At 46.6% G+C, this 26,012-nt stretch overlaps 1 protein-coding gene across 1 annotated transcript in view; it reads right to left on the bottom strand.

Moving 5' to 3' along the window:
- Positions 1–26,012, bottom strand: part of HYDIN (HYDIN axonemal central pair apparatus protein) — a 156,331-nt gene that overhangs the window by 110,490 nt on the left and 19,829 nt on the right. Inside the window, 4 exon segments of the mRNA XM_042797769.1 lie at positions 41–224; positions 2,918–3,119; positions 15,448–15,572; positions 22,867–23,066. Coding sequence (XP_042653703.1) covers positions 41–224; positions 2,918–3,119; positions 15,448–15,572; positions 22,867–23,066 — 711 coding nt within the window.

Genomic DNA, 26,012 nt, shown 5'->3' with positions numbered 1-26,012 from the left:
GGGAGAAGGAAGAGGAGGAAGGTTCTCAGCTATTGCTTACCACCGGCTCAATGGCGAAGACATCATCGCAGAAAAGCATGGAATCTCCTCGCACCTTTGCCCGCTGGTTCTGGAAGGCGCGGGAGAGAAGGGAAAAGCGTCCTCGGAGCTTGGGGTCCACCACGCACTCCTCCAGAAAATGATCTATCTTGTCCTCTTCCTCCCTCTGCAGCATGTGGCACAGCCTGCAGCCACGGGGAGAGACAACCCGAGCAGGTCAATTAATAAGCAACACATTTGCAGAGACTGTCGTGCAAGCGCGGGGGCAGCAATGCGCTCGGGGAGGAACAGCACCAGCTCAGCAAGGGGCTGACCCCAAGCCACGGGGTCCCAAATGGATCAGATTATCGCTGCTTGTTGGCTGGCGTGGCACAAAGCTTTACTCCACGCTTACAAGCTAAGAGGAGGGGTTTGAAAGCCAGCAGCCCCCAAGAGAGCCTCCTGGCTCAAAGCCATTGCCACAGCTGATGGAGAATCCACCAGCAGCCTCAGCTGGCTTTTCCTACCATGGAGCTGCTTGGAGGAGGCAGAGAAAGATCAAGGAGCACCCACTGCAGGGCTGCCCTGGCAAAGGGGGAAAGCAGCTGGGTTTCAGCTACAGGCTACTGGCATCACTCGTTTCCTTCCCTTTTTGGACCTGCCGGGATAAGCAAACTAAATGGAACTCTGTTCCCTAGACTGCCTTCCACCAGAGGATCCCAGAGCACTTTAAAAGCTAAGTAATGAATTCAGGCAACGCATCCCTTCGCTGAAATTAATGGCTTTATATGCCTAAAAACGGAGGCCCTGAGAGGACTTAGCCTAGCATGCCCCACTAAATAAGCCAGGACCAGCATCTCTGAATCCAAACCCTTACATCCAGCCTTGAACCACCTGATCTTTTTTCTGGTTTTGGCCTTCTCTGCAGGGCTGTGACGCAGTTAATCTCTCCCTTACTTAGTAGCCGTAGCGGAAATCATTCTGGTGTTTAAAGATCACAGCCAAGAGATGAGGAGGGAGCACTGCTACAGGACAGTTGCTTCCTAGCTGGCATATTGCTGCCCCCCCTTCACACAACTGTCCCCGGCCACGAAGAACCAGCAGGTCACAGCTCTGGGGGACATGTGGAAGGCTCCATATGTAGCAAATTGAGGCAACGTAGTGTAAAGAGAGCGATCGCCACCCAGCTAAATTCAAATACAGTTAGAAAGGAAATAGTCACGGACATTACTAGCTGTACACAGGTAAAGCCTTGGGAAAACACTGTCACCAGCACCAAAAATATTTGTTTTGGCTCGCTCCCCATGGAGTGGAATGGGAAATGTATCTCCACGGCTGACCTACAACATCGTGTATGAGGAGGGCTTCCAGCCACAGAGATGAGCAACCCTCAACTCAACCCCCAGCAACAGACAATAATTCCGCCAGGACATCCAAAAAGTCCTGCAGGAGGGAGACAGAACAGACCCCTGGATAGACCATCCAATGATCCAGGTCTTTTTGGGTCATATCCCAGTGCACGGTCCTGCACTGCCTCCTCTCATGGAAAAAGTCCTCTCTGCTCTGAGATCTCAAAGGCTTCTCTGACAGCAGGACAGTGGCCTTGGAGCTATGACCATCCCTAAGATTGCAAGTGGGAAGAACAAAACGTCCTGCTCAGAGTCCAGGACACAAACTGGCATGAGATCACATGTAATTGGAAAAAAAACCCAACAGGTTGAAATTAACTGTGGGGAAACCTAGTTGCTCCTGAGGGGAATAGAGGATCACTCAGGATCCAATCTGAGACAGACAGGTGGGAAGAGATGGTAAAGGAATGGTCCAGGGAAGTGCCAAGAGAAGGTCATGAGATTTTCTTTTAACACACTGAGCTTGCAAGGAAGTCACACACTGTGTAATTAAAAATAGAGAACAGTGGAAAACTAGTTTTGGCCTTCAAGGCATTTCTGACCTAATTACATTGAATTTTATTTGCTCAGAAGCCTTTAAAAAGTGCTCCAGTTTAAGGCAGTTTCCTGATCAGTTATGGGTTCACACCAACTCCTATACCTACACCCATCCAAGTCTGAAAAGTCACACAAGGGTTCCCTAAATCACCCAAACTTTAAAAAGTGTCATTTCCAATTCACTCACCCGGGCTGTAAGTGTTTCACTGCTGCCTGAAATGGGAATTTCAAAGCTTCACCAAGGACACCCTTTGAAGAATCTGTCCCATCTCACCACCATGACAACACATATTGCTGAAGCCCAAATGGACTTTGTCCTGTGTTGCCCAACCTTCCCTGCAGAACCCTTCACCTCCAAACTCTCCCCAGCCTCTAAGGAAGGGTAGAAATACCTCGTTGTGCTGGAAACCAAGACAGTGCAAGGCAATTCACCATCCTACAGCAGGATGGCCTCAACTTGCCGGCCCAACGGAGCACTCCACCCTGCACATTGCTGGAAAAGGAACCTGCCGCCTTATCAAAGCTGGAGTGGAAGAAGCTGCAGTGAATATCATAACAGTTAAGCTACCTGCAGCTACGTTAAGTGCTATCACTCAGTGCAGTCCTAGGTAACGAGTGCTGACACTTTCCTCAGCCTCATGAACCCTCCATAGCCCAGGGGGCTCTGGACCTTGGTGGTTTGTGGCTCCCACAAAGGCAAATTTGCTCTCTGAGGAAAGCCAGTCATTGCAATCAACCTTTCCTCCTCAAAACACCGTCCTCAGCTGGAGTATGGGTGGAACTGGAATGGGAAGTGCTGCGCTCCCTTACCCTAAAGCCCAGGGACGCATACCCTGATGCTGTGGATGGTTTACTCATCCTAAACCATTCAAAAGCACCAATACCTCTTGGGGCCATACATTAGCTTCACCGCTGGGCAGCGTATCTTACAGAAATGAATCTTTCAAACAAACCTCAGCTTCTGCTGATCCTCCTCTTCCTGAGTAACAAAAGCCTTCCACTGGAAGCGGACTATGATTTCACTCTGATTGTGGATGACCACAGATCTGTGGTTTGACAGAGTGAGGTAAGTCTTCTCAACTGTCAGGTAGTTCCTGACTAGCCTGATGTTGACATCTGCAGCTGCTCCATAAAGGCTTGTGTGAATATCTTCACCTGGAACAAAGCAAAGTGGAGTCTGCTCATCTCAATTGCTGATGGAAGCACAAGGAGCAGAGTAAACCACCAGTAACAAAGTGTTACTGCTTTGAGCTGTATTAGCAGTTCCACAGGTCAGCACATTTATCACATCCTGATAGCTGCCCGTGTACAGAATGAGGATGTCCCAGACACCACCTTAAGCACCTTATTTATGGGTGTGTTTGCAGAGATTTATCCCCAAGGTGACAGTACTTACAGTGAGATTTTTCACGTGTGCCCAGGAGGCCTTTGGGTTGCCATCCCACTCAGGTCACAGGGAATTCTGCATCCAAGTGACTCTGAGGAGTCCCACCTCAGTCATGGCTTGCCCAGGGTCCCCTGCAGACACACCACCAGTGTTGTGTCTCTCCTCATCCCTTGTGGCTGACAAGCAAAGATGCCTGGGGGCATGCGGGCAGAAAAGAGGGGTTCAGAGGAACAAGTGAAGTGACAGCTCACGGCAGGATGGGACGCACGAGAGAACTTCACTGTGCTGCAGGAGTGTTGCCCTCGCTTGCTGTGGGTTTGTGAGGATATGTCAAAACAAGACTGGTGGGGCATGGCCCACCCCAACCTGCCCATTACAGTCCTGCAAGCCCGTTTCCTCAGCCTGGACCCTGTTGCTTATGCTTGAGTCTGCAAGTCGACACGGAGCCTTCCCAAGCTATCCAACAACCAGAGCAAGGCCATCTTTGCTTTCCACCTCAGAGCCAGCTGAAGAGGAGAGCATCGCTGGCTGTGCACACAAACTAACAACTGGAGGCTTGCTTGAGTCCCTGTCAGCATATCCCCCTCCCAAACAGACTCCCACCAAAGGCCCCCTCATTTCCAGAGCTTCCAACCCTTCATTCTTCCCAACTGAGTAACTCCTGGGAGTCAAATGAGCTCAAACTTCAGTACCAAGCCCACTCGTCCTGTTGCAGGCAAGCGTTTCCCAGGTGAGATGCAAACAGCCAACATCAGACATGCTCTCTAGAAATGGCGTTTCTAGGGAGTGGTGCTTAAAGCCTCAGAGCCAGCCCCGACGGGCAAGTGCAGAAACCCAGCCATGCCCTGGAGAGCATCCCTCTGCAGAAGCAGAGCCTTCTCCTCACTGCACAGGTTACAGCAAGACAGCCAGTGCACAGACCTGCCTTTAAAGGGCTACCATGCAACGACACAGGGAGAGCACTGGGTGTGTGCTGGATGGACTCCTGAAATCCTAAGCCAGACCCAACACAGCAGAATCGCATTCGTTCTGGGAAAAAAGAAAAACAAAACAAAACAAAACAAAACAAAACAAAACAAAACAAAACAAAAACAAAAACAAAACCAAAAACAAACAAACAAAAAAAAAAAACCAAAAAAAAAAAAAACCAAACACCTCTTCTTTCAGACGCATGCTGTGGAATGAAGAAAGACTCACCCTTCAAATAGTAAATCTCTACAGTCATTCATTCCCCTCCACACACGGAGAGAATTCAGTCTTCATGCCTGTATAACCTCAGTTTCTCTGCTCTTAAGGGAGTCTGGAGGGGTAGGGATTTGTGGCCAAAGATGAGTTATGCTGCGAGAACAGCAGCAATGTTTCCAATGACTGGGCAATCTGCTTTCTATTTGCATACAAAAATAACTGACATTCAGAAGAGTTACAGAGGCAGGTATGCTTTATAAGCATCGCCTCTCCCCTCCACTGAACCCTTGGCATACATCGGTAAGCAGAGCAGCCAGGACCCACGAAGTGGGAGACAGGCAGAGTGCTTCGAGCACGCACAACTCAGGTTTAGGGAAACATGAGCTAATGCCCTACAATGATCAAGACTACAAATTACTACGACATAAACACCATGAAAACTATCATCATCTCACTGTCTAAACCCATGGCCATGTGGGTCTTGAAATATTGGGTATAGTTCTGATTTCAAAAACCAAGCTGAAGCATTTGGAATTAGAGAAGGGCAGAAAGAACAACAACTACGAAGCAGCTTTTATGTGAAGACTGAATAGGATTCCTCATCCTAGAAATTATACGGGAGAGGTTTGTAAAAGTCTGAATGGCCTGGGAAATGTGAAAAAGGAGAAAGTTGTCCCAATTTGTCATAAAACAGGAACCCAAGGGCCTGAAATAATCTTATTAGTCAGAAATTACACAAAAGCAGTAGTGCTTTTCCAGGGAGTATTCCTTCCTTTGGAACATACTGCCATAGGAGGCTGTAGGGGCTAACAGCTGTAAATCCAGAGAGCAACTGGACAAATTCTTGGAAGATAAAACCGTCAGAAGCTGTTAAACAAAGATGAGAATCAAGCCTCCAGCACAGAAAAATGCTAACTCTAGAGCCCATGAGGGAGAAAGCATATGCTCTGCCTGTTTCTGCACATTTTGCTAAACATCCCCTATGGCTGCTCTCCTGGAGAGGAGCTGGGGACGCAGCCACCCTTACGCTCCTGGCTGCAGGCACCGAGGACCCTTCTGAAGGCTGGAGGGTTTGCTGGAGCACCTTCTGCCACAAAGGGAAATATTTGGCATCGTGCTGAATCCATAAACCCACCAATCGCTCGGTACAGGAGAGCGTGCAGAGCTGCCAGCGAGACAGGAGGAAGCCACAGATCTGTCTGCCAGGCAGAGGAGCTGACACAGAGGGCGGACCTGCCAGCGCTGGCCAAGGGCGGCTGCAGAATTCACATCTTGGCTGTCAAATTAGATGTGACATTTCATTTAAGACTCTAGGTTGTTTAATATATAAGTCTTAAAAAAAAAAAAAAAAAGGCCCTCTGTACTGTTCCAGCGATGTAGCACTAGGCATTTCACTTGGCAGGGTAATGTCCACGGTGTGTGGTTTGGGACGCTTTGCATTTACTGAACCTAGATGTATCTGCCCTATCATTATTTACACAACACGATCTTATTACAGGCTGTCAATTCTCTCTTCCTTACACGCTTTTGATACATTTCCTACAGATGGCAGGACACAGCTTTCACTCTGCAACCTGAACGAAGCAATGCCTGAACTTGAATTAAAAGCTAGATGTTTTATAGAGCAGTAGAGCAGATGCTTTGGGTTGTGCACTCCTGAGCGATGCTCTTTGACAGAGCAGAACCACCACTGTGTTTTATTCCAGCATCCATCTGCGTGACTGGACACAGGTATCTGAGCACATAGTGATAACTTTTCACTATCCTGAAGAAAGAAATCTAGCATTGGGTCGTCCTCTGTGGGGCCTGTTGTGCAGCAAAAAGAGGAAACTTACAGCTAAAACATCTTTCTCAGTTCTTTCTGAATTCTTCAAATACTACCTGATCATCCCCATGCAAGAGGGAATAGTTTTCGGAGCAGTACAAATTGTTCTTAAAGACAAAACCAAATTTTGTTTAGCCTGAAAGTACAGTTCAATGAATGGATGAGCAAACCCTGGAACAAGGTTTCAAAACAAATTTTGGGTTTTATGAAGCACGCTTGTCCAGTATTCAACAGCTAGTACTTTCCTTCATTGATTACTGCTCTAAACATTAGGAAGCTGGTAGCCAGATTGATTACATTGAAGAGAAACAAAATAGCAGCCTGCTGCATTTCATCTTCACTGAGAAATATTCTTTCTGTATCCTTGTGCCTCCCTCTTTGCTGAATTTGGATTTTAAATCTTCATAGGAATGCATGACAGTCGAATTTGGAATATTTAGGTAGCATGGAAAGCAAGTTTAATTTCATTTGCCCAGTTTGTCAGAAGGCTGTGCCTTGCTCTCATCTCTGCTATGAACGCAGCTGAAGAGAGACAGGTCCTGCTGCTTTTCCACTGAAAATACAAGCAAGCAATGGAAGCAGAGCTCCTCACTCAAAAGGGTGTTAACTGTACCTCCGTATAGAGCTGCAATAAGTAATTCTTTTGCTCCTGCTACTATCGCACCCAACTGCCTCACCACTGCTGGCATAGTCTGGTTTTTCAAACAGCGTGCAGAGGTTCTGCTGTTACCACTTCACCACCAGAGAAGCAAGTCACTTTACTAGGCCAAGCAAAAGCTAGAGAAGTCACCTGTAGCTGGATCCAGCCCCTCCTCCGTATGTTTTTTTGCTGCATCTCCCACAGAGATGCCACCAGATCAGAGGCAGGAGCATTGCTGTTTCGCTGTTGGGAAGCTGAGGGCATCACCTACGAGGTGCACTGGGTCCTCGCTGGCCTGAGAAAGGCCATCTGTCCATCCCCACGCTTGTATTTCTAGCACTAGAGCAAAACGCAGAGCAGCGACAGTCATTTTTAAGTGCTCCTCGGAGGCGGTGTTCACCAGCTACCTTCAGACATCATTAAACCATCGTGTTATTTACTCCGGTCCTAACAGCAGCTTGTTTATAAACCTCACCACTAAATAACTGCTGCCGCTAGCTTGGGTGTTTCTCCAGAATCATTCCCAGGCTGCAACAAAGCTCAGAGCATCCTAATCGTTACTGCTGCCGCAGTTCTTGCTGTTAGCGGTCAGAAGTCCCCAGCACCCCCTGAGCCCATGCAGAACACTGTAAGGAGAGGGTCTCTACCCCAAAGGCATGGCAAGGAACCACGAGACAACAGACAGGGATGAAAAGGGAGATGGAAAGCAATGACCAGCCAGCAGTGGTCTATGAAACAGGTTGCAGGCTCTTCAGACAGGTCTCTGGGACGTTAACTCATCCCATTTCCAGCCAGGCTCCTTGTCGTGCATCCTTCTGTAAGGGGGCACCCAAAGCGTTCCCTGTTACCTCCTCTCACTGTGCTTAGGAAGATCTGTTTGCCTTGTTGCAGGATGAAATACTCCGGCACAGGAATATCTGGGAGCCGGCACAGAGGCTTTGTTCTGCCCGGCGTGAAGGAGCCTCAGAGAATGCACTGAAAAGGACAATGAAATCGTCGGACGATGAAAGACAGCGCTGCCGCACATCCAGGATGCTGCAGGCTATTTTTAATCATTATTGCTACTACAGTAATGATACGCTGGGCTACCTGACTGGCTGAAACATTGCTTTTGGCCCATGGGGAAAATAGTGCAGGAACTTTCATCCCAATTGCCTGGCAAAGACATGCCCAATATACCACTTAATAAATCAATCACACTTCAAGCGGCTCTTCTGCTTCTCAGCAGATGCTGATTGATCCACAAGGAAAGGAGGCAAATGAATGGTCAGTTCTGCCCTGACAGGCATCCACCGTTAATGACACTTAAGAACACATTAGCGATTTCCACCAATGATAGAGTAGACAAGCTGCGGTCAAGGATGACCTGCAAAGAGATGAAAACCACATTCTTCCAGAAATCTTTCATGTGCTAAAAATGGGGTGTGCGGGGTCACGTGGAAGTCTGTTTCTGTGCATACCGGGGGTTGAACAAAACAGCCAAAAGGAGGTTTTTAACTTCCAAACAACTCTCCTGGTCCGCACACCCCAGCCTGTGCTCATGAGGTCAACTCCATGGGTTGCTTGAGCAGGGCTTTTGTCAGGAAGGGTGTTACATAGTTGTGGAGCTAAAAAGCTGTGCAAAAAAAACCTCAAGCAAACGAAGCACAAACTTAATTCCCCTTCATCTACCCTCAAAGTGACAGACCATCTGTCTTGAAACACCAGGCCCTGGAGAGGGGGCAAAGGCCATACTCTGTTTGCAAGGAGTAGAACGACCTTATCTAAAACATTGTATATAAAAAATAATCATTATCACAAGCAGTTCTAGAAAAGGGGAACAAAGACAGGAAACAGTTGTAACCTATTAGCTGCTCTGACATAAACAAACACTTTGGAGACCAATTAGACTCATCCATCAATCTAATTATTTGAACTATAAAAGCATGTAACCAGTCGTATAAAGTATTAGTTATCAATCCTCGGTCTGTTGCAGTGCTGCTACTATTAAGATGCAAAGTCAACATATAATTGCACAAATGCCTGTTTACACCTTTTTTTTTGCCTCCAATATATGCCTCCCTCCACTCACTTTGAAGCAGACATACAAGAACATAAAAGTCTGACAGAAACCAGCCATACTGCTGGGAATTCTCACAAGCAAAGGAAGAAAAGCACAATGTGCGCTCACCACCTACGACAAGCAGAAAGAAAAATCCCTCTGCAAAGTTTTTAAATGCCTGATAGTCCAAGGAAAAGCTAAAGAAGCCTCTTGTAATAACTGCAGCATCAGAGTCTGGCTTGTACTTAGGATAACACGGGAAACAAGAACTTCTTCAAAAACTCACAGAATAAAATAAGTTTCTAACCATCTGCCAGCACTAATCACAACAGAAACAAAACATCAGTCAGTGCACTGCAGTGAAGCTTTGGAGTCAAAAGGGGCTGCTCCTTAGGAAGTGGAAGATTTCCCCACCTCTTGGCACTTGTAGGAAGCTGCTATAAATCTGTGGGGTGGGGAAGGAATGGAGAAGTGCGTTGAGGTGAACAACTACGCACTTGACTAGCAGTGGCACACAGCGGTGGCCATCAGAGGCTCAGGCTCTGTTGCTGTGAATTTAGCTCAGTAGTAACCTAACGCTACCTACGGCAACATTAGAGCCCCTGCAATCACTCGAACAAGACTAAGATTAAAACCAGAAAATGGCTTTGGTATTCCCACCTTGGTATCCTGCACAACACAGGGACAATTCAAATACATAACGAAGTAATGAGTTTGCTCGGGCAAGTATTGAGCCTCTTCCATTCCGGCTGAAGTCAGTACAAATTGAGAGCACTCAGCACCTTGTTTGAGTGATCTCAGGAATGTAAAATGCAACACAACAAGGGCTAAACTTCAGTTAAACCCCACTGCCTATCCACATCCATCAGTGGATTTACAATGAAGAAAAAAGAGAAAGGAAAAGGCTTGATCTAGAGACTAAATCAATAGGATTTTCATTTCATTTTCAAACAAGTTCCTGGAAGCCATTGATTGCAATGCCAGCCTTGCAAGACAGATGACAAGACCCTTGGCTGAAAGGGGGTTCTTAAAGGAAAGAGAGCAGAGCTATACAAAGGCGTTTGGTTTCTCCAAAGTCTACACAAAACCACAGATGAGTATCACAGCGAGGCAATGTTTTTCTCAGATGCTTTATCCTTGTGGGTAGCTGAGATGTTTAGGGGTGCTGGGACATCCATGTGAGAGTTACTTATTCAGCCTCAAACAGCAATAAACAGCCAGGGCTGGGATTCAGTGACTTTCCTGCCTGTGTACACACTAACACACTGCCAAGCCCTCGCATGGGTGGCCTCCTTTACCGAAGTAAGTTGATTCACCCAAACCCAGCATCAATTTTACTGGAAGAAAGGGATTCAGCATCCCAACGCATTCACATTCCCACCTGGCAACCCCTTGCCGAGCCAGGCAGGAGCTGAACAGTCACTAACACGGTTGAACAATTCCCCTTGGCCTGTTTGCAATGCGAGGTAGCCCCTACTACAGTTTGTCACCGTGGCCAAGACGCCCAGGCTTTGCTTCCCCTGCTGCCAGTCAAGCGCACCCAGTTCTGCAGTTATCCATCATCTTCACCAAACCCAAGTGGTCCTACTACATCACTGCAAACTCGCTGTCACTCCACAGGTGACTCAAAAGCTCCATACCAGCATTTTTAAATATGCCTTAATTTTTCCTGTGATCTCGTGCCTCATTTTCCCCATTTGAGAAGAAATGTCAGTGTTTTCTCCAGCTGGTAGTTATCACTCATGGCTCCAGAGGCTGCTGCAGCACAGAAAAGCTGTCTATGGTTAGACCAAGAAGGGCAGAGGCATCTCAGTGCAGTGGGTCAGGGCCTCCTGTGCAGGGTAAAGACCTGGATCCACTTCTGATACCTTCCCTGTGATCCTGAGCATTGCTCAGTACAGGGATTCCCAATCCATTGAGATCCACCCAGGAAATTTTTTATTGTTATTTCTCCTTCTTACATTGCCCCAAGGAAATCCTATCTATCCCCACAAGCTGGCTCAGAGGAAGGGGAAGATCACAGACCTGCTAATCATGCTTGCTCCAGACACCGAGAAGGCTAGAAGCTGTAGAGGTAACCCACACAGGCAGGTACTGACCAACCCAAAGCACACTTCACGGTAGCTCTCCGGTGCTCAGAACGAAAATCCCCTGCAGCAATCCCTTTAGTGCAGCCAGCCTAAGAACCTGGCTGTTGGGCAGCTGTAGGGACTGGAGAGGATCCCCAGAGAGACTAGAGGGACGCTGCCAGGGAGGAGACATCTCAGGCCAGGGCTTGCTTCTCCACGCTGCAGCCTAGTGCTGTGCAACATGAGGCTGATCACATTTTGCCCTACATCTAGCCAGCAGCAGTGGGGAAGAAGCCATGCTGGGGAGCCCAGACGTGTGGGGCCAGCCAGCAAAGCTCAGAAGCTGGGGAACAAGGCAGCCAGACCCTTCCCTGACCCAGGGCAGGGCAAGCTCAGCTCCACATCATCTCCAGATTCTACTGTGCTGCACTGGAGAAACATACTTAGCCGTTCTCTTCTCCCAGACAGGAATAACCTGAATTTGGCGATCCACAGCAAACAAGCCGAGATTTGCTTTAGGAGAGCTCCTGCTCAGGAACTGTCAGTTGTGTAGGAAGTCAATAGAAAACAGGGCATTAATCTGCCAAATACCCAGATGGTTCCTCAGCAGGCTTTTAGCATGAGGCTACAGGCTTCCAGCGGGACTAAAACCACTGAGCCACATGTTACCTCTCCTCTCTTCTGGGGAAGCTGCTCTCTGGGGCTCTGCACCAACAGGAGGACACAGGATGGTAATGGAGTAGACATTCCTGCTTGAGGGCTGGCTCTTCTTGGATATGCTGTCTCCCAAAATTCACATACGAGTACTGGCTCTGATCTCTCCCCTCAAAGAGGGCAAGACCCTGCCCCCAGACTTTTGCTTCTGTGTTAGTCTCACAGAGCCACCGAAGGCAAATGAACTGCCTAGCTACTCTTATCACTGGCAGTAATAAAAGCATCTCAAATACATAGTGTCTGTCAGCCACACACAAGCTCAGAGGGGCTTTGCTAATTACTGAAGTTGCCTGTGCTGACAAAGATCCCCAGGGATGTGGCAACCGATGGGGAAAAACCATACAGAGGAGTTTCAGCACCACACAACAGATCTCCTGGACTAGAAGCACGTTGTAGCACCTTGCTACAAGGTCCAGTGGACACTGGAGGCACCCACATACAAGCACAGAATCTGGTCTTACACCTTGAAGACCACCCATCAGACCACAGCAGGTACTTTTTGGAGACAGGAATCTAACGCGAGTCAGGATTTAGTGAGCTCTGAGCAGAGAAATGATCCTCCTTCCACAATTCCCAGCATCTTCCCAGCACCTCCTGTCTCTGGTAGCTTCCTTTACTTGTGTGGAGCATCTGCCGTAGATGTTCTTGTTTCTGGGTTCTACGGGACTGGTGAGTTTGTTTTGCACCTCCAGCGCAGCTCTGGGAAGCCACTACACATCTCCTCACCCTGTCCCTGTCCCCGAGCAAAGCTCACCCTCCCACACCAAGCTGGTGCTACACTGTCAGGTCGCAATAAACATTATGAACGCAGCAAACGGGGTTTGATGTACAAACAGCAGCACTCAGGGCATCTCACTTGAGCACCACTTGAGAGCTAAGAGAATATCTCAGCTTTATGAATACTGACTTGGTTGAGACTAGACTTAACCCCACAAACTTATTTTCCCACATCCACATGGGGTGGGCTAAGTGTCATCTGGGAAGGGCCAAGCCACCAGCAGGATTTTTAGCGGCACTGAGTGCCGAACCCTTCCCAAACCTGTACGTGTGCTTGGTACGCAGGCTTCAGAAACCCCTTCCAATACCATGACCTGATGTTAATAGGGACGTGCCCAAAACACCCCAAGTCACCTGCATTTCAGTATGAGGTGGGATTTTTCACGCCCAGACACATATACATGGGGGAAATGGAGGAGTTTGGACATGTAAAGCACTGGAAGTCAAATTTTCATTGGAAATCATTATGCTCTTATCAGCAAAGACATCTTCTTCACACTCATCTGTAAGGTTTGTAGCAACAGGATTACCATCATATATACAGTCTATGCAGGGGACAGTACCTGTGCTCCTAACCAGGACAGTCTAAAAGATGCACAATTTAAATCAACCCAATAATAGGGGAAAATTCTGACTTATTCACACTGAAGAGCTCCGTGCTTGCTTAAGCAATGCTAGGGACACTCAAGTTCAGCAAAATTAAAGCCGTGCAACATGCACCTGATCCTGCATAAGTCATACAACAGTGTGATTCACTGAGAACTACTGCCACTTGTCAGCAAGTCAATGCAGATACACAGTAAAGCAAGGAAAATGCCTCCCGACACCCCAAACTGCCATTTTGCTCTTAGCGCTTCTGTTTCATAATAAACAGTCTGTTGGTGGCTCTGAAAGAGCAACCCAGCTGCTTTTTGTATGCGAGTCACAGGGAGTCTGACTTCACGCAGGACAAATTAGCCAGGGCTTGCCACGACAGGTTGGGTAATATTGTCTGGTGCTCTGCACTACACCTGCAATAAGCAGCTTTTAAGACTGATTGATTAAATGTTTCGGTTTCACTTTAGCAATTAATCTCAGCAGCCTTTTACTTATCTGTATGCTTCAAAGCTCGAGAGATAATCCCTTAATTATTCCCTTGCTCTCCTCCTCAGTCTGTGGTTTATTGAAAAATAACTGCAGTGTTGTACTGACAGGCAGGAATGAATCCTGGGTTCATCTCCCAGGTAGCTGCACCATGTTCCTGGGAGGTCGCCCATCCCAGAGCCAGCAGATAGTTTGATCCTTGTGGCTTACCCATGCAAATTGCTTTTGCAAAGAATTAACCACAGAGGAACTAGGTGTTTCAGTAAGAACAAGTGTCAGGTTTTCAAAGCAAGCCATGAAGACCTGTCCCTGGATTCTTCGCTCGGTCTTTTCATTTCACATGGTATAAACCCCACAGCCCTAAACTCTAGTGCAGTTAGCCCTGATTCAACCCAGAGAAAGATCGCTCTGAATTTCATCCTATAGGTTCTCTATATGCATAGAAAGGAGGCACTTTTTGTGCTTCTCCATCTGAAATTTCAGTAGTTTTTTCAAGAAAGCGTTACCCAAACCAATGGGCTTCTCTGAGTGAGCACAAACCATCCTCTGTGAGTACGTCATTAACTGAAAAATATTAAACAAAGCTGTGATAACTCATAAGGCTACAAAGAGCATTGGGGAGATATAAGAGCATTTTTATAACTTCTACAAAGCCAAGACAATTAAAATTCTCGTTGCTGGGCTAAAGCATCACAGTAGCACCTAGGTCAGGACATCACCTTCCCAAAGACCAAAGTTCAGGAACAGGGATAAAACAAACCTCCCTCTCAGGCAAGATAAAATGCACACCAAATGCATCCAGGCAACTGAAAAAGTGTCTTGTTCAGCATCACAAGATGCCTCTGCTGAGCCAAGGCAGACAGAAGCATTTTAATGTCACACCTTTTTCTTAAATTTTTCCCACTTAATCTTAAAGTGACTATATTATAAAGCTGACAGCATTCCTGTGGCCTGATCTTGGCTTCTTGTACCCTAGTATAAATTCTATATCTATCTTGGGAGGCAGAAAGCAGTTCCTGCCAAATCTCAGGAGCCCTCAAGTCCTGGCTGCTTTAGTCCTGATGTTGTGAAGTGTGGGCTATAGATGGGTAGAGGGCAACAGAGAAATAGGGTCTGCGGCACAACAGTGGAGTAGCAGTATAGTGGACAGAGGTGTGTAAGAGACAGTAGGCATTAGAAAGAGTCTGACAGAAACATGCGTTCCCTGTGTAACACTTCAAACACAGCATTGTCTAGGAAGAAAAATTCACACGTGCTTATGCACACTGTAATGGAGAATCAAGGTTCCCCCTTCCTTCACTCAGCAACTCCCAGAAAAACAGGATTCCAAAAATCTCATTCCTGCTTAAGGGGATCCACTTTAACAACCCCCTAAACACCAACTATTGGTCACTTTTTTTTTTTTTTTTTTTTTGAGGTAAAGCTGGGACAGGAGAGGTACACCTGGAGAGGGAATTGAGGTGGCTGGGACAACGGGGAACGATGGTCAATGACAGTCACGGGGGTGTGCTGAGGGGAGAACACCGTGCTGACATCAGGGTCCCCCAGGGAAGGACCAGCACACAGCAACACAGGACAGAGAGAGCAAGGACAGACACAGCCTTTGCCCCTTACCTGTTCACTTCTAAGCACTGAAACATGCAGAAGTTTTGAAAGAAAAGGTTTTAGTAGTTTGCAAAGCAAGTTTACCTTTATTCTGCTTAGAAAGGGTTCTGTTTTGAAGGATGCAGAGGGTGTGGGCCACAGAGTGCCCAGCACTTACCTGTGTCATAGTGTACTACCAGGGAACTGGAATGATCCCCTGTCTTCAGCGGGTGAAACTCCACGGTCACTTGCATGGCGTCACCGATGCCAAGCGTCCCGATGGAGGGATCGACGGAGAAAGGGCTGCAACACACAGAAAGAGACACATCAGGACTGCTGCGGGAGATTTGGGAACTAGATTCCTCTTGCAGTCTGCTTCATTCCGGCTCACTTGTGCAAGCAAGGAGCAAACAAACCACGGTCAGGAGAAAAACAGAAGCTAGAGGATCAGAAACAGCACTACTGACTCTCGCTTCTGAAGCGATCCAGCCCTCTGAAGATCCTATGGTATAAAACGGCCTCATCTCCCCCACACTCTGCATCCAGCTCCCTGCAGGGAGGCTCAAGGGCCCGACAGCTAGCCATACAACCAGAGAATGGTTTTGGAAGAGCACAGAGGTGGTGAGAGCTATTTGCATGCACAACTTGACACTGACTTCCTCAGGAATCTGTCTTCTCCTGCCACCTATAAACCTCACTTCAAGAGATGCAAATGTCAGGGCGTTACCTGTCCCAGTGAGATTACAGCCTAGAAATCAGACAGGGAGAAAAAAAGTCTTTCTGGAAGACCAGAGAATAATTATGGTTTAATTTGTAGAATTAATTTTTTTACCTTGAAAACATCACATTTTAGCCTAAGAAAGGGCACGTTTCATCAGCATTTCAATGAAAGCTGCTCTGAGAAAAGGAACAATCAGAAGAATGTGAGTGAGTACAAATGCAGATTAGATTGATACAATGACACGGAAACAAGACACAAAAGAAGTATCTCATTTACAGCCTGAACAATTAAATCCCCACCTAAATGAAGCACCATTAACAGCAGCATATCAAGGCGAGTTTAACAGGAGGTTTTCTATGTATTCACAGGCAATGCAATCTGGGACTCTGGTTGTCGTCCAAGCTCAGTAACTATTTGCTTGGCCCACCAGACAAATTCTGTGCAATGTGTTGGAAATCATTATGAAAACGTGTTGGTGTACTTTGGATTTAATATGAGCAATTATGATTTGTCGCCAGATAAACAGCTCTTGGCTGATAGACACAAAAGTCAGTGCTTGAATGCTAAGGGATAAGTCAGGTGAAACGTGCTTCTGCACAATGGCAGCTGGGCTTTGGGTGGCTCTTGCACAGCCCCACTTAGAAAACAAAAGTTATTGGCTTTAATGCTTTGCTGGTGGTCAATTTGTCACCTTAAAAACATGTTCTGGAGAGTTTTACCATGATTAGAGAATGCAACATACACACAGAAATAATGAGAACAACTGGAGCCACGCGCAAGCCGAACTTTGTTCATGTAAGTAGTGACAGCTGATGAAATTGCTGGAGTTTCTGCTCATTAAGGAGATACCGCTGCAATTAGGGGCCTGACCTGTTCCCGTTACAACTAGCGAGAACATTGCTGCTGGCTAATGGAAAAGCACTGGGCCTGAAATGTTTATGTGCTGGACCTGAGCCTTTGGAGTGAGAGGGGGGAAGACAAGGCACCCCCAGCCTCAGGGCTGGATTGCTCTGCGTGGTCCTGCATCTGCACTGATGGTTATGCCAGGACTGGTGCAGGCGTCTACTGGTGCTTGGGTGGGATCATTGCCTGGTGTGGGAAAGGCACAGATTTTGGTTTTTTCCCTCTTCTTTTGCCAGAAATGTTGCCAGAACAGAAAAGCTGCTAGCTAAGGGAATCCCTGGCAAGGCTTCAGCACTCCCTCCCATCCCATCACCTTCCTACTCCTTCCCTATGTCTACATACTCCTGGCTCTCAGATGGCTGGGATGGGAATAATACGCCTGGGGGTGACTTCAGGGGATGCCTGAGAAAGAAGATATCTTCATGTTTTCAAATTATCAGAAGAAGGGGATCCAATCAAGTTCAGGACTCAGTTGTCAGGACTGAGAAACTGAGTACAAATCAGACACCGCATCTCCTACGTCCCACTCCATGCTGTAGCCACCAGACAACTCAGTTACTGCCGTAGCAGGAGCTTGTTATCCCTCACATAGGCCTGGCTCTTCAGGACCCAAAAGATGCAAGCTCCATGGTTAAACTTAACGCCCCTGACTTTCAGTCAACATTACTAAGCTGTTGCCAGCAGCCTACAGAGAAGAAGAGATGCTAAGGAGACATCCCTGACACGTTGTAATTGCAAAATGAAAACCACCGCCAAGAGATGAAGCTGGTAGGCTAAACTTTGGCTTTTTATCCATTAATTGCGAGCTGTTCTTTAAGATTATTCTTGTCCTGTTAGATCTACCCTTTTAATGAATCACTACTGCTCCCGAAAGACAGAAAATATAAGGTTTGGAGGGGTTTTTAATAGCTCGTTTTCTTCTGACGTGCTTTTTAACTATATCCATTTGTATGTTTGCTTTGTTGCACAACATCTAAACTTTCATAGGTCCAGATGTCCCAATGGCACCTTGCAATCCCCGGTCTGTATAAATTCATCTAGCCCCACCAATTTAGGAGAGACCTTCCCATCAATACTTGCTGAGATCTTGCCTATTATCGCCCTTCAGAAAGAGAGCAGCTCTAGATTTGTAAGTAACTTCATAATGATATATTTTGGCATTTACATCTTGCTTACTTTTGCCAGGCATCAGCTCCCCATCTTGACAGAGTTGGGGAAAAGTTATGTCCCACGATGATACCAAGGGCCAAATACTCCTGACATAGCTCAGGAACACAACTGGGAAGTGAACAAAGCTGGTAATTCTGTGCCTCAGGCTCTCAAACCACCACCTTGCCTTGTCTCCTGCAACCATACCTTTGGTAAAGGCAGGGCACAAAGGAGGCTGCAATATACTTCAAGTCCCACGGCATGTTTATCTTCTACGACCAAACTTCCTTTGGTCTACTGCTGCCTTAATTTCCATTATCAAATCATTTGAGTTTGGCAGAATCAATTTCATTAAAAGCTACCTCCAACCCCAAGACAGACAGTAAAATTACCGGTGATCGAATGGCCTCATCTGTCCACAAAGAAATATTGCAGGAAAAACAAACAAACAAACAAACAAAAAAACAAAAAAACAAAACAAAACAAAAAAAAAAACAACAACAAAGACCATTTAATCTTAGCATATATTACTTTTTAGTAATGGTATAACAGCCAAAGCCAAGTAGTGTAACTATGCCAGTAAACCCAGTCTGTTATGGTCAAATCATCCAAGACTCCATCTCTATGCTGAAAAATCCTGTGTAGAGTCAGCATCTCGCAAGCTCTACCTTCCCCTCTTTCACTGCACCTGGGCTCTATTTTCATATCCTTGGGTGGTCTTTGTATGTCCTATGGTAACTCTCCAACCTCACACCTCCACATAGCGTATGGGTACTATAGGGAGGGATGCAAGGGGGCTTGAGGTACTGTGCCTTGTGGGACTAGTTCCTGAGCTTTCCGAGCTTGGTGAGGACATTCCTAAATGGATCTTATCTCAGACTGATCCTCTCTAGCCCCACGGCACAGCACAACGTCAGTAAATGTCAGGAAAAGGCAGTGCTGCACTGACATCTGCTTCCAGACACCATTTTCAACTCAGATGTACTGGAATGCCATTTATCTCTCTGAATGTCATGGAGAAGAAACTCATTATCCTGCCTTAACAATGAGAACAACAGGAAGAGACTTTCTATATTTATACTATTATTATTTTTTATTACCATGCTGTGCAGTTAAGAGCTGGGTATGGACAGGCAGAGGGAGGACAGGCACAAAGCCAGACTGCCTAACGGGAGTGCTTTGGTGGTGTTTTCCCTTCATGAAAAAGGGGGTCAAAACGTGGCCATGTTTATGGTAGATACCATGGCCAGGGAGAGCTCTGAACGGGGAACAGCAGAAGGATGCTGAATTGGCCCCATGGATTCACTTCAGAGCTCTTTCCTGGAGTGAAATGCACAACAGAAAATATCAGAGTCCTTGGGTAAATGAGTAACAGGCCGGGAACTCCATCGTGAAGTGACCAGAGGTAAGAGCTGAGCTCTCAGGACTGACTGAGAGGACGGGTTAGCATTGGAGATAGGCTGAAAACGCACCGAAGGTGAAAGCAGGTGGGTTACGCTTGATGCCACTTATCACCCTCCTCCTCTCCCATGCATGCACGTTTGTACATATCAACACACACCTAAGCTGTTACGTGACATCAAGACGGGCTTTAACAGAACACCACATCCTTACTCAGCAAAAGTTAAGCACATGTTCAACTTAAGCTGCTGAAATTCTCCACTAGATCAGAAGAGACTAAAACAGTCCTGAATTTAAGTCTGTATGGCTGTCACTCCTTCCCCCTAGCACCTATGGCAGAACTCTTGATTACTGCATCTCAGATTTACACTTCAAGTTCTCCAGGATAGGGTAGATAACTCATCCATTTCCAAAGCACAGTTTTAAGTGTTCTGTGATAATAATTCATTATAAAGTTATTATGGAAGTAATTCAAAAGAATTAGTGACATTAAGCTTCACTACCTCTGTTAATAATGATGCAGCCTTTTTTACAGCCTCTGTAATGGGGAAATTCATCCCCCAACATTAGGAGGAGAATGGCCTCTCTTGTGAAAACCTCTGCAAAAATACTCGTGCAAAGACAGTTACCAACTGATGATCTACCAGGCCTGTGGAATGGTGGATTGGTCTGATTCCCAAGCCAACTCATCAGGCCAGCTGGGAGGCCAGCGCAACACAGGGCTACACCAGGGAGCTCCGTGGGCCGTAGCTGAGCAACTTCTCACAGCACAAGCAGCAAGGAACCGACCATTGATCGCTGCTATCGAGAGACTCGGTCATTAATGTGAAAGTTCACAGATATGGTAGAGGGTCCGGAGGCACTCAGAGAGCAAGAAAAGACTTGGTGCAATGCAGTGAGGATATGTCACCCGATATGGCTCCCCAGCGCCGGCTGGAATAACCACTCCTGGCACACCACGACCTCAATCACATAGGGAGAACATGGTTGTTCTGGTCTTGGCCTGCAAGGGGACCTCCTGACCTGCTCAACAGGAGGGAAAGCAAAATTTGGTGGAGGATACCAAACTGGGGGCACAGCCGATGCACTGGAGGGGTGGGCTGCTATTCAGAGGGACAACAGGCTGGAGAAATAGGCTGATGTGAACTTCACATAGTTCAGGGATGGAAAATGGAAATCCTGTATTTGGGGTGGAATAACCCCCAGTACAGGCTGGACACTGATGGGACAGAAAGCTTTTCTACAGAAGAGGACTTTAGGGGCTGGAGCACAGGACATACAGGTTGATGTTGAGATAAATGGGGCTGTATAGTCTTGAGAAGGAAAGATGGAGACTGATCTACTTGATCTGTCTTGTATTACTTGAAAACCTGATCCAACTTTGACACTGGCCTTGCTTTGAGCTGTGTGTATGCTCAGATGATCTCTAGAGGTCCCTTCCTACCAAAGTTATTCCATGATTAAATCTTCTAAATCAGCCCAATTCCATTTCACAGATTCCCCACATTTCTCCTATTTCCTATACATCTGTGCATGTATGTATAGGCAGATGGTAGATAGACAGGCATTAGAGGAACTCAACCTTTAAGAAAGTTCCCAATGAAGAATTCAAGAATTCATTATGACATATTGATGAACACTTAAAGCGAGAAAAAAAAAAAAAAAAAAAGAAAAAAGAGTGCAGAAACTTCAGAGTATTTAAAAACAAATCTGAATGAAAGTGAGGTCAGCTTAATTAGAATAAAATGCTGCTTATATTCAAAGATTTAAATCATCTGTTTGAAATTTCAAACTGGCTTTCAAAAGTTCGCAATGAAATGGAAGAGATGACGAGATGACAGATGCCCTCAGCCAACAAGGGAAATCATATCAGCTTTTGATCTCTACACATGCAATCCAGTTATTCTGAATTCTACTTTTTTGTGTAATTTGAAATAAAACTTTTGCAATGCTTCCCATTTCTTCATTGCAAATCAGGACTGAAATATTTAATTGCTGAAGTTCAGGAACTCTTAAAATCCATATCAAGCAGGATTCAACACACGATTTATCACTCAATAGAATAGTTGGCAAGCACACTGGAAAAAGATGCTAGACTTTACTGAGTATTTATTTTAGTGGTGACAACTAGATCTGGAGATCCCAGAGGAAAACTGTGCAGTGATTTACAAGTTCCTGCCTACGTGTTTCCACAGTGAAAAGAAGCAGCCTGATTAAACAGCACCCGAGAAGGCTGCTTAAATAGCCTTGCCAGGCACTGGTGGAAGCTCCTCTTGGACCCTCACGTTGCACAGGAGAAAAGTTAAAAGTTGTCTTTTGAGCCCTGTTTTCCTGGAAAAGAAATTGAAGCAACTCAGGTGCACCAAGTCAGACAGCAGATCTCTGCTGTGTTCCTGACTTCAGCTCCTACACCAAGACCTCTGGGACCAAGCAACTCGCAACTAATTACCAGCCACGTGAACCAGTTTCCCTGAAGCTTCGGTGTCAAAAAGGCATTAACTACCCTCTCCGGTTCACCAGTGACTGTCTTCTGAGACCAAAAGGAGCAGTAGAGGCTGTCCACAACTCAATTCACATCAGGCTTTTGATCAGGGGACCACGGGAATCCCACGTGCTTGTGGCCTCCCAGAGAATGGGTGTATTTGGCCAACAGTGGTGTGTAGCCACTGTGTATGATCAGGAGGTTGCAAACCAGCTACTAACATGCTCTAGCACTCTCCAAGAAATCTGGGAAAGAGAAAGCTCTAGAAGAAAAGGCCCCCAACCCACGCACCAGACATCTGCTGCATCTTTTGCCCATGCCCTCATTAGCATTCTGGTTTGGAGCTCTGGTGCAGTTTTGAAGCCAGTGTCTGCTCATCTCCACTTAAGAGCTCATTCTCCTTAAGAATATTTGGTCCCAGGGACCAGAACAAACCTACTGGAAAACAAAGTTCCTGGACCACACAGTGTTATTGCCAGGGCCTCCATATCAACTGCTTTGATCTACAATCTCTGATGGCTAATACAGACACAGCTGCTGATCAATTCTTAAATGGCTCTTTCACCAGCTCATAGCTTGCCCATTTCTTAACCCTGCATTTGGTCTACGTAAGCTGAGCTGTTGCCTGCCATGCAGTATCTTACACAGCCCAAGGGCCCCCAAGTTGCCTTCTAACATTTGCTCTTTCAATCTAACAGACTCTTGCAAGATGCTGTGTTGGAGACACCACTGCAGTATAAGACTTCGCTGCAGCTTGCAGTTTTATCAAAGGCTGCATCATGCTTAAAAGACTATAAGCAACAGCAAAACCCACATGTCCTGCCCATTTCCAGCTACGGCTGCAATACAGCAGCTCCAATGCTCTGGTTTCTTGTTGTTACCGTTTACCAACTATATTATCATGCAGCAGTGTTTTGCACAAAGAAGATGAGCTCCTTTACCTCTGAGTGCTGATGCGGTAGCGAGCCTCCCGATTGCCGATGTTGCGAACCAGCAGGGTTTTCTGGGTGCTGTACTTGACTGGACAGACGGAGAAGTTCAGCTGGTCAGGGAAGTCCAGGATAGCTCGGGCACCTATAGCTCGGATTGGCACAATAAACTTTTCCCTTTCTGTGATGCAGATGAGCTGGTGGAAATAATCCTGAAGGAAAAGAAACGGCACAGGGCATTTAGTACCGTCCCATGGCAGAAGAAAAACTGCTGTTTTCTATGACTCTAACAGCAGCATTCAGTAAGGTAATAGTACATTTTACCTTAATGACCTTTCATTCCAGTAGCATGATTTGAACAGGGCTGTGAACTTGCAAAGAAGAAACAACCCCATTGATTCACCTGCTTTCACAGCGAGCTGGCAGAACCAGACAAAATTATTGGATACTTTGATTCTGAGGCGCCAAAATAGAGTCATTTCGTGTAAGGGATTACTGCAGTAACAAGAACCTGCTTCGATCACCACTGCAGACTATTAAAGGTGCCACTAAGAACCCAGTTGTGCCACAGCACTGACTCCAATCCCAGCAATGCAGTGACCTCACCGAAGCCTGCCCGGGGAGGCTCAGGTACATTTTCAACAGGACTTCGCCGCGTGCACAATCAACAGTCAGTCTTTGGTGAAATACTTAACGAGTTGGGTACAATAATTGTTTTAATGCCAGGTGAGTGTAAGGTACATGTGTATTTACCACCCCTTCCCACAGCATTACAGGGACAAGGCTGGGGTCACACACCCTTAAAAATCTATCTGATCCCTCTCCCCACCCTAGAACTGGCTCTGCTCTATACCCAAACTATTCTTGCAAGATGTTTGAGAAGTGCTCAGAAGCACAAACAATTCCACCCCTGCCCTCAGCAGCCTATTCCAGCTCAACCCTAGACTTAGAGTTCTTCCTGTGTCTAATCTCAGTTTCCCTTTACGTCTCACCTAGACTCAGGGGACGTAGGAAATAGCTTGGCTTCCTCTCTGCTGCAGGGTTGATGCCTTATTAGCATGCCTACCTGAGGCAGGTGGTACCAGGAGCTGCAAATGGGAGACACTCAGACATCCCTACCAGAGCAAACTCAGCTGTGCTATTCCCCACCATTGGCTTGTTCGGAAAAAAGCCAGACTGTCCCCCACACCCGTCTGGCATTTAGCAGCAGGAAGGCAAATAAAAATCCCCAGAATCATGTTACTGTAGGGATGAGCAGATCGATCTCCAGATGTACAGTATGGCATTGCTGTGCTGCAAGTATTGCCATGCCCCTGCTGAAATCAGTGGTAAAACTGTTGCAGTAGGGCCAGGAGCCATCACTTCCAGCAGCGATCTTACTGAGGAATTGATAAAAACTCTGCATCTTATCACTCATTTGCTGTCTTCATCTTTTTTCCTCGGTGCTTTTAAGTCGTTTGATATTTTTATCATTGTTGAAGCAGCAGGCAGACAATTTGATTTAGGAATTGCACACAGCAAACTCCCTTAATCAAAACAGATTCAGATTCCTCTGCGTTTAGGGAATCTTCCCCGTGCTTCCCTTCCTGCTCTCCCATACCCATCTTCTCTAAACCTGGAAGGGACCTAAGGCAGCCAGACAAGGCACAGACACAGAGCTATTGCCTTAACACAACAACTAACACCCAGTGCTACCAACCACTGCTCGGCTGGGGCTTTAAGGTTGCTGTTACAGACGCTGTCACATCCAAGATGTAAAAGGAATAAAGAAGGATCTTTTTCTCCAGACATCTCAAATATTCACACTGGAAATTGCAGAAGGGCTTTTGCTTCTCAGATTTGGAAGGTAAAATACCAGGAAGGGAACTGCAGCAAACGACCTACAGAATTGAATATCACATTTCAGGAGAGCGTTTCATCTTCAGCAAGTCTTTCTGAATTAGCAATTTCGTACTTAATCTTGCAGCCTGAGCCATCTAAAATAAAAGCTATGGGCAGCCCATGTGAATTTAAAGCACCTATTATCTGGGTACTTCACATCCTGGACTGTTTAGATCCTCAGAAACCACATTAGCAAATGAAGAATGCTATTTACTTTTTTGTTGTTGTTATTTTGGCCACACTACTGTAACAAAGGCATTGTAAATCCAATTGAAAGCTGCGTGCCTTATTAAGTCTTGACATGTCATATTTACTCCTCTCTCCCTTCCAGATGCCCGGTAGACAGAGGAGGACGCAAGGAGTTCAGATCAGCAGGGGGATAAAGAAAAAAGAAACTTCAACAATTGGAGGTATTGAAGGGAAATAACAGGAAACCATTGTCAAGTCCCAAGGAATAAATACCTCCCCCCGGGTGTGATCCCCCCAAAAGCAAACACATGCCACCTTCCTAGCCCTGGGACTGCCTGCACAGTGACACACGAGACACGGGGAAAGGGACTTCTCCAGGTACGTGAAGGTGAGGCTAAAGCAACAAGGATTTGGCCTCACAGACAACCATGACCTTGAGAGAGAAAGTGGCCTCTCGCCACCCGTGCACACACACCTTGCGTGCCCAGTCCCTTCTCGAGGGACGCCCTGGGACGTCGCATCCTGCCCAAGGCTTGACTCGCAGCGCTGCAGAGCGTGCTGCCCCTTCAACCACACTCTGTGACCCACCCAAACAGGACCTTGCACCAAGTTCAGTGTGGTCTCAGGGGGGAAAGCCAAGGAAAGAGGGGTGCTAGACACGAGCTGGCTGTTCATGCTGCTGTGAACCCGTGGTCCCTCGAGCTTTTGAAAGCTAAATCGCCCTCCCCTGGGAGGAGATAAAGGCTGCAATCCTCCGCTGCGGCAGTGCCCTGCGTTACCAACTCGGCTATGCACTTGCTCACAATCTGTGCGTACAGCTGAAACCAGCTTACAGCCTTGTTTTACTTTGCAACTGCAAACCCTTAGACTGTTTCAAACCAGATTTCCAAATCAACATGCCTGACAGAGGGGTTGCATTGCTTCTCTGCTTTTAGCCCCACTAGCTTCAGGCTATAGATTTTCATGAAACTAAAACTCCATTCTTCGTACAACTCTTCTCTCCGTTTCAAGGAAAACACCTATCATTGTACAATGGTTCCTCTTCTCTTATTCACCTTTGAGAAGCAATAAGTTACAAGCTCTGGCCT

The sequence above is a fragment of the Tyto alba genome, unplaced genomic scaffold, assembly GCF_018691265.1.
Source record: "Tyto alba isolate M040663 unplaced genomic scaffold, T.alba_DEE_v4.0 Super-Scaffold_26, whole genome shotgun sequence".
In the NCBI taxonomy this organism is placed as follows: Eukaryota; Metazoa; Chordata; class Aves; order Strigiformes; family Tytonidae; genus Tyto; species Tyto alba.
The sequence above is the reverse complement of the archived record's forward strand: the minus strand, read 5'-3'. Positions and strand labels throughout refer to the sequence as shown.